Consider the following 13,432-nt stretch of genomic DNA (forward strand, 5'->3'; position numbering starts at 1 on the left):
TTTTTTTTAAGCTAGTTTTCTTCACATAAGTTGACTTTACTGAAGAAATAAAAAACCCCTCTGCCTTATAAATAAGAGCTATATGCTGTTTTTTTCACTGACCTTATTATAAAAGAGATTGAATGAACGGAATCAAGCAAAAAAACATTTGAGGTCTTTTAAAAAGGAAGCAACTAATAAAGCTCACTTTAGATATGTTTGTTCAAATTACTCTTTTTCTGCTTACTGCTGAGATTAATTTATAAATTACAGTTACATAAAAATTGTGTCCTTTTCATATTATACAACCTACAGGGAGCTGTGCTGATGGGAAAGTAATATAAGGAAAAGTAATACCCTATTTTTCTCCCAACAGAAACTTATGAAAATTTTGAAACAAGAGTCATTGAGGTAAGCATTACAAATCTTTTCAAGGACTTCAAATACTTACCGCTGTTTTATATTGAGCTTGCAATTATTTAACCAGCTTTTGCTAAGTCAGTCTTATAGCACTAGGAATTAGTCCGGTATTCTGTTTCAACTGCATGACACAATCTCTCATTCTTTTCATCGGGGCCTTATCTTCTCTGTTGAGCAAATAACGTCTTATTCAAAGGTGGGTTTGAGTAACTCTGACATGGCAAACGTCTGCAGGTAAAGCTTTAATAGTTCACATACTACCTAATAGGGAACCTAGTAAAGTGTTAGGGTTATTGCTCAGACAAAATTATGAATAGGAAGTTGTATAACTCTGCTTGTAAAATAAATAACTCATTAAAGGGGGGGAGCGGCAGCACAGGGCAGAGAGTGAGTGAATGAAGATCCCATTTTGTGTGTCAAGTAATAAAATACTCACTTGTCCTAGATGTCTTAATATATGATATTTGTATGTTCTGGGAAAAATATTCTGACAAAATTTCCCATTGATAGTTTTATATCTACTTTGTTATTGTGCTTATTGACAGATTAAGGATGGTGGTTATGACTGGACTACTGCAAGTCTTGTTTCCACCCTCATTTGTAAACAGATTATATTGCATCATCTCACTTTAAAAAATATCTATCCATCAAAACTAGTAACTGACAAAAGATATCTGTGTTCTGGTATTTTGCTTGTCTCTGGTTTTTAGTAAGTAAGATCTAATATATGCTGTAAATCCTGCTATCTTTATTCACAAGTAATAAGGTCATCTCCCACAAGCTTATCTCATGAGCTTAATCCTGGTTGGATACCGTAGAATTATTCTCTGCACTCTTGAACTCTGTGACTGGCTGACTAGGGCTTCTTAATGGAAGTGTGGAATATTTTAAAGAACAGCATATGTGCTGAAATGCATTCTGCATGTCCTAGGTATTTAATGAAATCTGTGAATCACCTTAGAATAGTTTTATTGTGGTAAATTAAAAAGCTACAGAGATTTTAAAATACTTAATCTCTTATATTTCAAGACGGTGTCACCGTTTTCAAACATACAGTAACTTTCCTATGTGTAACTGGTTGTATGCAATCCCTTGGTTGGTGTGAGTGCTATTAGCTGACAGGTAAATCCATGCCACTCGAAATACTTGCTGACTGACAGGAAAACTTCAAGCTAAAGGGTAAAGACCTTAACACTACCAAAAAAAATTCTTTAGTGACCCAAATTCTTAATGATTTCAACAGAAACACCACTCAGAATGTGGTCAGAGAAGATAATTTATTTCAAATACGATAAAGGCAGATTTTGCATCGAAAACAAGGTAATCCATTGGTAATAATTTTTTACTGGTGAAATGTAAGGTGTTAGTAATGCAGGTATGGGGACCCGTGTTACTTGTCAATGGAAAAGCCATTACTGAAGAAGGCAACTTGCGACTCATTCCAAAGCAGACCATTAACAAATAGTGCTACACACTCCCACGCTATCGCAAGATATTTTATGCTTCCCATTTATCTTCTTATTTTGCTTTCATTTCAAATACGTTAGTTGCTATGGAAACCATAGAGCTAGTATAAGCGTTGTTGGGGGAATCATGACTTCAGGAATAAATTGATTTCTTGTGATTTGCTCCCAGTCCAGAATCGGATGATGCACAGCATCAAGAAAGGGTGTAGCTCTGGAAGTGAGAACAATTATTTGCTCTCTGTCCTTGCATGTTCTCTTCTATTCTACTTGCGTTATAATTTTAGTGAGACATGTGGTAGCAGTGGCCAAGTCATTTCCAACTCTTATGTCCAGAAGTTTGGTTTTTAGACAACTGAAATTTCAAACTTACTTACTTATTTAAATACCTAATGTGTTAAAAGGACTTGATATTTGCTAAAATGATTGATCCATTAGAAAGCAAAACCCTCTACGGTGTGGCAAATTGACCACTTCCAGCTGGGGGTATCAGAAAGCCTCCAGATAAAACAAGATTTTGCCATGTCTTTCTTCTTTGTAAGTATTGATCTTACAGGTGAAGGAGAAGGGGCTGGAAGAAATTCAGTGTCACTTGCAGCACGTTTTGCTGGGGTGAGATCTTAGAGCCATGTTCAGCTCCTTGTGTCCTGAAGCCCACCTCACCAGTCTGTGGAGCCCCACAAAGCAGAAAACTGTGCCTGTGACTCTTCAGGTTGACTGCAGGGCGGAGGAGGGCATCTTTGGGAAGCATTTTGCAGAGGTGGTTGTGAGAGAGCGCTGCAGTTCTGGAAACAGCTGCTGTAAGGTGACTTCCTTTGCATGATTGGGCACCCAGAGTGGAAGAATCTGAATCCAGTAACTGCCACTGAACTCTTACAGACCAAATGAATTCCTGAGGACTTTTTGTCAAAATCTGGATTGTACTTTGATAAATTAAATTACACCTTGTTATACAAATACTCTGGCACATAAATCAGCCTAGTAGCCTTGTGTGTAAAGTAATTAGAATCATAGAATATTTTGAGTTGGAAGGGACCCATAAGGATCATCGAGTCCAACTCCCTGCTCCTCACAGGACTACCTAAAATTAAACCATATGACTAAGAGCATCATCCAGATTCTCCTTGAACTCTGACAGGCTTGGCACCATGACCACTTCCGTGCAGAGCCTGTTCCAGTGACCGACCATCCTGTCAGTGAAGAAGGGTTTCCTAATGTCCAATCTGAACCTTACCTGATGCAGCTTCATTCCATTTCCTCGTGTCCTATCGCCGGTCACCAGAGAGAGGAGATCGGCACCTCCCCATCTGCTGCCCCCCTTGAGGAAGGTGTAGACTGCGGGGGGGTCACCCCTCAGCCTTCTCTTCTCCAGGCTGAATAAGCCAAGTGACCTCAGCCGCTCCTCGTAAGTCTTGTCCTCGAGACCTTTCACCATCTTGGTCGCCCTCCTCTGGACACACCCCAATAGTCTGACGTCCTTCTTATATTGAGGCGCCCAAAACTGCACACAGCACTCGAGGTGGGGCCGCACCAGTGCAGTGCAGAGTGGGACAATCACCTCCCTTGACCAGCTAGCCATGCTGTGCTTGATGCACCCCAGGACACGGTTGGTCCTTTTGGCTGCCAGGGCACACCGTTGACTCCTACTCAGCTTCCCATCAACCCGAACCCCCAGATCTCTTTCTCTGGGGCTGCTCTTCAGCTTCTCTTCCCACGGTTTGCATGCATAACCAGGATTAGCCCATCCCAGGTGGAGAATACGTCACTTGTTCTTAAATTTCATGTGATTGGTGATTGCCCATCTCTCTAATCTATCCAGATCTCGCTGTAAGGCCTCTCTACCCTCGGGGGAGTCCACAGTTCCTCCTAATTTAGTATCATCAGCAAACTTAATGTACATTCAACTCCTGCATCCAGATTATTTATAAAAACATTACAGAGTGCCGGCCCTGAAATTGAGCGCTGTGGAACCCCACTAGTGACTGGCCACCAGCCTGACATAACCCCATTTACTATAACTCTTTGAGCCCAACCTGTCAGCCGATTGTTTACCCAACGTATTACGGACTTGTCTAGCTGTATGGTGGACATTTTGTGCAGAAGGATACTGTGAGAGACAATAGCAAAAGCTTTGCTGAAATCCAAAAAAACTCCACATTTGCTGGATTTCCTTGGTCAACTAGAGGGTCAACATTGTCATAAAAGGAAATTAAGTTAGTTAAACAGGACTTTCCCCTTGGTGAACCCATGTGGGCTATGACCAATTGTGTAAACTTGTCACTTCAGAAGATACTCTTGTTGTTTAGCTACCTACAGATGAAATTGCTTATTAAATTCATGTTCCTTTCAGGATTGTCATCAGAACCTTCATTTGCAATTAATATTTAACTACTTTATTATTGAAAAGCTATACTAGTCTAGCTGCTGCTTTGAAAAAGAGGCTTCTCTCATTTAAACCATGATCTGAGAGCCGAGGTATTAACCTGAATCAATACATGTTCTGTGAAAGATGCACATCAAGTCTCTTTGCTTAATATGAATGTTGACACCCTTTTATCACTATAAAATAAAGTGACTGTCGATTGAGTTGTTATGCAATTTTAAATGGGTAGCGATGACTATTCATCGCTTTACTCTTGTCTTTACTACAGCTTTGCGTACCAAACAAGTCTGTGAAACATCGCCTATATTTTTAGCCAATATTATGTTGTACCTGTGTCCAGACAAGGTATTTGTTCCAAAGTATTTGTGTTTGAGTTTCTACTTAGTTTCACTTGCAGCATATCATCCTGTGTTCCACTACCAAAGTTCGCTAGTGATCCCCTTTTTGGAAGGGATCACACTCTCTCTGTCCACTACCATGCATTGTCACAGACTGCTGGAACAGCTGGTTTTCCTTCATGCAAATCCTTTTTAAATCCTTTGTCTGACAAAACTGGCAAGGAATAACATGTTCTTAATTAGTAGGATGCACTTGAAAACAGTTATTCTGTCTCAAGATTTTGCATTGTGGTCATAGTAAAATCTCATATTCAGATTTTAATCCCTTTGAGAGAGCAACTTTCTTCTGCACTGCATATCTCTAAGCAAGCTATAAATGCCAAACGTTGATTTTTTCTTGCCGGACCTATATCTGATTGCATTTTTCTTGGAACATGGCCAAACATCTCCCTTTTTGAGACACGAAAAAGTGAACCAGTCCTGAACGAGTCCCTTGACAATAAAATCAGAGCTGCTGCCTAAAGAACTGCGAAATCAAGTGTTTACTTGGTTTGGAGAGAAAGGAAAAAGGTTGCCCTTTAAATGGGATTGTAGTCAAAGAGGGAAGGAGATGGCCATGTCCCAGTCCAGAACTGGACCAAATGTCTGAAGCAGAGAGTCCCTTTGTCTGCCAGTTTTGCAGGGTTCATCGCAACGCAAGGCTGCGTAGGTTTAGGAGTGGGATGCGAGATGTGCAACAGACCTTAAAGCTACATCAGTATCTAGTTTCTGTCACTGTCTCTTTTGAGGGAAAAAAAAAAAACAGATACTTCAAGTTAGGGAATTAAATAATGTCCTTTAATAATAATACTCTTATGTGTTGCCTTATTTAGAGGCTTAGGATAAGGGGTGGAACCAGAAGTACTGAATGTCAGCTGTGAACCCCATCTCTCATGTGGAGACAAGAAACCGTTTTCTGTCTTTCCGGTTTTAGCGCTCAACTCCCTGTCATTGTTTGTGTCACCTGTCTTTGGAACGGTGGTCAACTGCCTTTTGCTTGAAATTGTTTTGCCATTCCTTGGTGAGGTACTTTCCACAAAGAAATGTTTTATTCAGAAATTATTTTCACTTAACATTTGAGAATTTTAGTGTTGTATTTGATGTGACAATAGGAGACTAGCCGTTGTCTTAATTGAAATATATGTGGCCACAGTAGGTAAGATAGCTTTTAAATGGCCTTGAGGAACTAATAAATAGTGTGTGCAGGGTGCAGGGTGCAAGAGTAAGACCAAAGTTAGAGTAACTGAGAGCACCATTCATTTCTTTTAAACTGTGTACAAGCATAACCTATTGGAAAGTGAGTTAGTTTAAGTCTATTTAATTGGGAGAGAGGGATTATGCGAAACATTTCCTTCAACAGACTAGCCTGATGCACAACAGCTCCTTGTCTGAAAGTTAAAAGCATAATCAGGCAAGTCAGAAGTTGAGTTGACTGACAGCTCTACTCCAGAAAAGACTCTGAGTGTTCTCTCCTGTCCTCATAACTGAGCAAATGGGTTTCTTTGTCCATGATTATCTTCCTGCCTCTTGCTGAGACAACCATCAGTTGGGAATCTATCCAGCAGCTTGAATGATTTCTAGATTAATCCTATGTATCAAAATCCTTGCTTGTTGCAGTGGTTTTGAATATCTTTCGAGACATGGAAAACAATGCTGTTGTATTGTAATGTGAGATTGGGTAATTAAAAGTCATGGGTTGGTTTATATATTTTTAAAAAATCCTCCGAAGGCGAAAGGAATATGCTGTTTTACATGTCTGCTGTGATAGGGATAAGAAGCAATGGATTTAAATAAAGAGCAAGGGAAATTTAGATATAAAGAGTGAGTTGCAAAAGGGAAGTTGAATACTAGAATGGATAGTCTGAGAGTATATGGGATGTCTGTCACTGGAGGTTTTTAAAAACAAGTTAGATAAATCCGTCAAGAGGGGGTTGGGAGACAAAATTAGTAACCTTCTAACCCATTTGCCTATGATTTTTTTAAGACTTTTCAGGTGCATTTCATTTAATCTGTACACATTTTTGTGCATTCCGCTTTATTTTACTTTTTAAGTAGCATAATTATTAATTTTAGGGCAGATTTACCTTCAAAGATAGGCACTCAGCTCCCAAGGACTATTCATCTGACACTACCATGAAGTGAAAGTGGATCTGCACTATTCTCAGTATATGTGATGAGAGAGAAGAGGAGCGCTTTCCCTCCTGGCAGCAGCTGGGAGTAGTCTGTAATCTAGTCCATATATATACACACACACACACACATATGATCTGCAGCACTGTTCTCTTTCTGTATCGGATGCATTTGAGAACAATGCTGTCCTGTTGGAACTTCCAAAGGGCTCTAGCAAATGTCCTGCCTGAGTTAAAAATGCATTTCCTTCCTTCTCCTCATTTCTAGAGTCCCCTCTCCCCATAAATGTGATGAATCCCTCCATCACTGAGCTCCATGTTTCTTCCTCATGCTCTGTTTGCCCTGAAACAGCATCATGCAGACTTTGTCTCAGATGTCTCCGCTACTCGGTAGTGGCTCTTTTATGGTGCTGATGAAGATGTTGAGCAAAATCATTTGCCAGTATCTGCTGCTCAGAGTGATGATAACATCCTTGCAAATGAAAAATAGTTTCTTTTTCAGGTGTTTTTTGTCAGTCATCTTTCAATGTTTTTTATCGACCTTTCTTTGCCTTGCTGCTGAGTCATTTTTTTTCCTGAATTAAGTCCTCACCATTTTTCTTAATCTTTTAGTGTTTCAGCACTTAGAGTAAGATGAATATTTGTAGGGTCCCTTCTGTTATCTTGACAAAGCTATTCTATTCTTTTGATATGATCACTATTTATTTTAAAACTAAATTGCTGTTTAAGATCAACTTTAACTTTTCAGAGCCTTCAACAGAATGTTTGAAGTGGTACTGGTATGCACAAGAACAAATGAAATTAAAGTTAGTTTAATGAGGGCTGTCTTTTCCATTAATGAGTGTGTTCAGTCTAAGTTTTCAGATTACGTTTATCAAAGGATCTGACCTTCACTGGCACTTCATATTTAATGCTCTATATGTCGCGTATATCTAAACAGATATGAATATAAACCTATACAAAAGATTTTTTTCTGTTTTCTCAAGTACGTCTAATATATTCTTGTCAGATTTGTCATTGGTGCCTAGAGATGATAGAAAATAAAATGAATAGCAAACTTGCGCTGTCACAGGTGGTTTGTTGCAAAAATAAATGGGTTGCGTGCTTCTTTACCTTACTGCATACGCTGGTGTACCTATGTCTAGACTTCCCCAAAACAGCCTTTGAAGGATGGTATTATTGGGAAAAACGCTGGTGATCATCTGATCATACGTAAGTGGATCATCTGATCCATTTACATACCAAATTCCCATTTAATAGTATTTTAGGGTTTATGTTGAGAATGATAAATGCAAGAAAAAGGAACATTTACGTGAGCATTAATGAGATGTCCTGGACTGCACCATACACTTTTTACACATTCTTATTTTAACATGCAAAATTAGTCTATTATTCTCACATTTAAAACCACACATGTGTGCAATTTCATCTGAGATGCTGAAGAACCAGAAAAGCCTCTTATTTTTTTCTTAGTTCCTCTTAGATCAGGAGTAGCTGTGCACATGGTGGATTGTTGTGGTGGGTTTTGGAGAACCGACACGATTTGTTAAAGCTCCTTTAAGTAAATGAGGTTTTGGAGTGGACTGGGCACTGTGGGCTTTGACTCTGATGTAGCAAAGACCACTTGGATGCCTTTAGCTGTGTCTCTGTTGGAAGGCAACTTGTAATAGCTGAGTTGCATGGGCACCGCTCATACAAGAAGTGATTTTTCTTAATGAGCCCTGCAGTTGGCAGTGCTTTCAGTTAATTGAAAGGGCACATGCCGAAAAGTGGCTGTTGTTACTGGGACATGTCACAACTGGCTGTCGGTTTGGATACTACAGTAGGTATTTACTCAAGTTGGCCAGTCGGTGCTGACATAATTATTTACAGTCAAATTCATTAGATTAAACGACAAAATAAGTTGCTATGCAGTGCTTCCATGTGCTATAGAAATCTGCTTCACTGCTTTGTTATAGCTGAATTAAAAAAAAAGCTTTTAGAAGCAGGCTGGGGCTCTACTGTTATATGAGATTGCCACAGATGTGAATTGAGGAAGAGGAGTGGTTTCTGCAGAAAAATAGCAACAGCAGCAAAAACTTCTATATTCAAAGCCAGCAGTGAGCCCAGGATAAGTGAGTCCTATAATTTTCTGACAAGAAGTACGAGTTTTGAAATAAACAGATCTTTGTTAGCATTCTTATTTCAAATAGATGGCATACATGATGCCATTTTTGTATGTCTTTTCTGTTATCTTTATCTTCACAACAGTACAGGAGATTAAAATAATGGGAAATTATCCTTCACAGCAAGAAACTGAAAGCCATTTTTAAAGGACTGTCTTATAAACAAAGATACAAAAGCCCCTTTCTGTTGTGATTATACTACTATAAAAAGGCTGTGCTCCCTTGCTAAAAGAGAGAAGTTGCTTATTATATTTTCATGTAACAGAAAGAGAAAAGCTAACTTGATTTTTCCCTGCTTGTAGAACAGAGTACAGACAAGGTCAGATTTTCAGGTAAACTAGAGCTAAAGTTGTCGTAGAGAAAAAGCTAGCTTGAGTGAGTGTTAAGGGACAGCAGCAGGGACTGCACATTGGTTGCGTTTCTGCTTTCCTGTAGACTGTTGCGTTACTTAGAGTGGATGACTTGGGCTGTTTCTTTCTTTCTTTTAGAGTTCAAAAAAACGTGTAGACGTGGCACTGCGGGACATGGTTTAGTGGGCATGGTGGTGTTGGGTTGGTGGTTGGACTTGATGATCTTACAGGTCTTTTCCAACCTTAGTGATTCTGTTACGTGTAAGAAGAATTTCTGTGAATAGAACTGGTAGTATTATTTACTATTGTTCAACATAATGTAATAATAGTGGTAATTAAAATTTACAGCTGTAGTTGACATATGCCATTCTTATTTTAACTGGAAGGCTTCATTTCCTGTATCATCCATCCTCAGATGAATTTTTCTTCTATTTTTCTCCAAAATCAACATGGTAACATAGTAAAAATGTAACCTACATGATATCCTGTGTTATGATAGTGTTTGCCTTGTAGTGCAATCAAAATTAGAAAGCGAGACCTAGTAATCAGTAAGACTTGAAAGCACATAACATGAGGTTAGTGGCCCTTTGAATCTTTCACACAGGGGAGCTTTCTAAAGGAGAAGATAAAGTTATAAATAATGCCCTTTGCAGAAGACAGATCTCGGGGTTTTTGTCCAACACTGAAGTTGCCCTCCACCAGTTGTGAAAACTGCCTTTTGATCGCTTACTATTATGTTCAGGCTTTTTTGTTTTCATTACCTGTTTCTAATAAAGGTAACTTTACTTGAAGAATGCTGTGCAAGCACAGCCCCCATTGCAACTGGGTCAGCGCAACTCTTCCCGTGTCAGAATAGTTCCCTTTTTCAGCCAGATGGTTGGGATATGCTATTGTTGTTTTTAAACAAAAAATCCCCATTGATTTGTGTTTGAGTGTTAAATTACAGAAGGGTATAGACTTGCTAAAGAAGTTCAGGTCAGGCAGTACACACAGTTTGTACAGAGAAATGGTGCAGAAGGCAGCAACATAAAGACACTGATACTATCCTTAAAGCAGAAGCTGCTCTCTGCAGATGTAAGTACACTGGTGCTTTGGTTTATATACCGAGCTTCATACATCATGAGCTGGGTACTGGGGGGTTTTATTATCTTTTTTGGTCCTTGAAATAGAAAATCATTTTATGTTGCTATTTTAGTTCAGGGTTATCTCTCATTCTTTCTTAAGTTGTAGGTAAAACCATATGTGGACCTTTTTCTTTTGGGTGTTTGCGTGGTTTTTGTTTGTTTTTACTTTCTAAGAGCATGGGAAAGGAGGGAAGCAGAGAGGACCAAAGAGATCTTTTTTAACACTTGCATAGTAAAAATAACTGGTTCTTCCTTAGATAGAATCAATCAAAGTAAATTGCATGGAGTGGATAATTGAGTGGATATTCTGAAAAGCAGACGGATGATATTTTCCCAGGAATCAAGTTAGTGATGAGCCCTACAGAAAGCCTTTGGGAAGAAATACTTTTGTCTTATAATCAAGATAGTGTGCAGTAAATGAAGCCACATTCGAGGCTGTCACTGACATCTCTTTTTTTTTGCATGTTACCTCTAGTAGTATTCTTTACAGACTTTATTCTTAGTTGAATTGACTTGAGATTGGGTGTGCTTCACAGAGTTGTATCATAGTATTGGCAGTTCGTATCCGAGCCTCATTCTGTTCTGGAACTGTTCAGGGATAGTGACACTAGGAACCATTAGGCTTTCTTTACCAAGCCACGGAGAATTGATTTGCCTTAGGAACAGTAGCTTTATGTTGACATGTGGAAAGCAGCGGTAAAGTCATAAAAACAAAGGTCTGTTGGCTCAAATGATCACAGAATCACAGAATCATTAAGGTTGGAAAAGACCTGTAAGATCATCAAGTCCAACCATCAACCCAACACCACCATGCCCACCAAACCATGTCCCACAGTGCCACATCTGCACGTTTTTTGAACACCTGTGATATGAAGGACCTTGTCTTAAGTATTTCTAAATGTGTTGTCACAAAAGTGCATGCAACTGTAGAGAGTTACCTGTAGGGAGTATGAGCGCAGAAGAGAGTTATAACTGTATCACTATAGTCATTTGTTCTGCATCCACTAAACAAAAATAAATTGTCTAGGTGCAGCAGAGGGTTGTTAATAGAATATAAGGCCGTAGTTTCAACTTTCCACGAAGTGGCAAAAGACCCACGAGTACACTTTAAGACCACAGGCTTAGTCTTGGTAGACTTGCTACTTGTGACAAAAAGAATATTCCTTAATACGCAGCCTAAAACCTTCATTTCTTTTTAGAAGTCATTGGAAATTATTTTCTAGCTATTGTTTTTGCAAAGGGTGCAATAAAAAAGGCTTATGAAAAGGTAATGCTGCATGAAATTACAGTGTCTAAGATACATTGTTTGACATCCTTGACTGAAAAATTAGATAGTATACAGGATACTCTCTGAGTAATAATTTACTTCAAATGAGATGTTGGCTCAAAAGTACTTTTTGGGGTATTGGAGCTCTAGATTTTGCTTTTAGAACTACAGGGAAGTTTTCTGTTCCCTGGATGATACTGACAGTGTCTTTAGACTGACAATGAAAATTTCAGACAGTTTTTAAGATAGCACCTGAAGCAACCTGTCACAGGAAAGAAATTCTAGTGCCCAGCTCTGACCTCTCATTCTTTCTGATAATCTTGGAGTTCCAAAGAGTTTTGGCCTGCCTTTAAAGTAGAGTTTAGGGATGCTACCTTCAACTGGTTCTGTTGATTAAATAATTAAATCTTTTTATTTCTTTTACCTGTCAGCCTGTATGGATGAAATAATTGTCATTTGGAACATTCAGAAGCTTTTAAGTGAATTATAATTCAGCATGATTATGGATCATCCTTTGAAAAGGAAACAAAGCCATTTCAGATGTGGCGTGGCTTTGAACATGCATTATTGTGGGGTTAATCCAAAGGATCTGTACTCAGATGTACATTTAGACACACGCTGTGTCAGTAGGGCATTTGAGCTACGTTATTTTTCCTAGCGAGTTACAAAAGAGAGAGTTGCACACGTGTGACAGGGGAAAACTATCAGCACTAAACACAGTTTAGTCAGTAGTTTCTCTGCAGATGGGGCTCATTACTAATTTGGATGAGAACTGCACTTGGGGTTTATCCCAGAGCTGTGATGAGTCAGCCTATATGAAAAAGACTTCAAGTATCTGGTCAAAAACTTTCATCTGTTTTGCTGAGTGAGGCGTAGAGGAGTCCAGATTATTTTCTGTATTGCAGTTTCCCCACTTACTGTGTCCTTGGGGGATGGATGCACTGTGAACAGGATGGCTGGTTCTAATCTTTCTGCTTCTCGGAGGCTGTAGCTACTGAATCAAATTCTTCAAGAGAGAAGTACTTTATTTGTTCTACTGATGGCCAAGATGGAGAGAGTATAGACTGTTAGGGTATGTGATAAAAGGCCTGTCTGCCCGCACACAAAGGAGCGCAGAGGCAAGAGCAGGTAGAGCAACACGAGTAACACCCTGACGGCACTCCTCCTGGGACCGTCGCGGGAGAGCCATAACCGCATCAGTGGCTCACCTGCACAGACCAGAGGAGCACAGAGGCAGGCAGGAGAACCAGGCACCCCTGTACTCGGCGCTGGTGAGGCTGCACCTTGAATCCTGTGTTCAGTTTTGGGCCCCTCACTCCAAGAAGGACATTGGGGTGCTGGAGCGTGTCCAGAGAAGGGCGACGGAGCTGGTGAGGGGTCTGGAGCACAAGTCTGCTGAGGAGCGGCTGAGGGAGCTGGGGGTGTTCAGTCTGGAGAAGAGGAGGCTGAGGGGAGACCTCATCGCTCTCTACAACTGCCTGAAAGGGTTTTGTAGAGAGGTGGGTGTTGGTCTCTTCTCCCAAGTGACAAGCGATAGAACGAGAGGAAATGGCCTCCAGTTGCACCAGGGGAGGTTCAGGCTGGATATTAGGAAAAATGGCTTTCCTGAGAGAGTGGTGAAGCACTGGAAGAGGCTGCCCAGGGAAGTGGTGGAGTCACCATCACTGGAGGTGTTCAAGGAACGTGTGGATGTGGCACTGTGGGACATGGTTTAGTGGGCATGGTGGGGTTGGGTTGGTGGTTGGACTTGATGATCTTACAGGTCTTTTCCAACC

The 13,432-nt window shown here is 40.0% G+C and overlaps 1 protein-coding gene across 1 annotated transcript in view; it reads left to right on the plus strand.

Moving 5' to 3' along the window:
* The window catches only part of MRPS5 (mitochondrial ribosomal protein S5), a 57,787-nt gene that overhangs the window by 27,117 nt on the left and 17,238 nt on the right, over positions 1-13,432 (plus strand). Inside the window, exon 5 of the mRNA XM_059828573.1 lies at positions 356-390. Coding sequence (XP_059684556.1) covers positions 356-390 — 35 coding nt within the window. The remainder of the gene's footprint in view (positions 1-355; positions 391-13,432) is intronic.

This window comes from Gavia stellata, chromosome 23, assembly GCF_030936135.1.
Source record: "Gavia stellata isolate bGavSte3 chromosome 23, bGavSte3.hap2, whole genome shotgun sequence".
Lineage (NCBI taxonomy): Eukaryota > Metazoa > Chordata > Aves > Gaviiformes > Gaviidae > Gavia > Gavia stellata.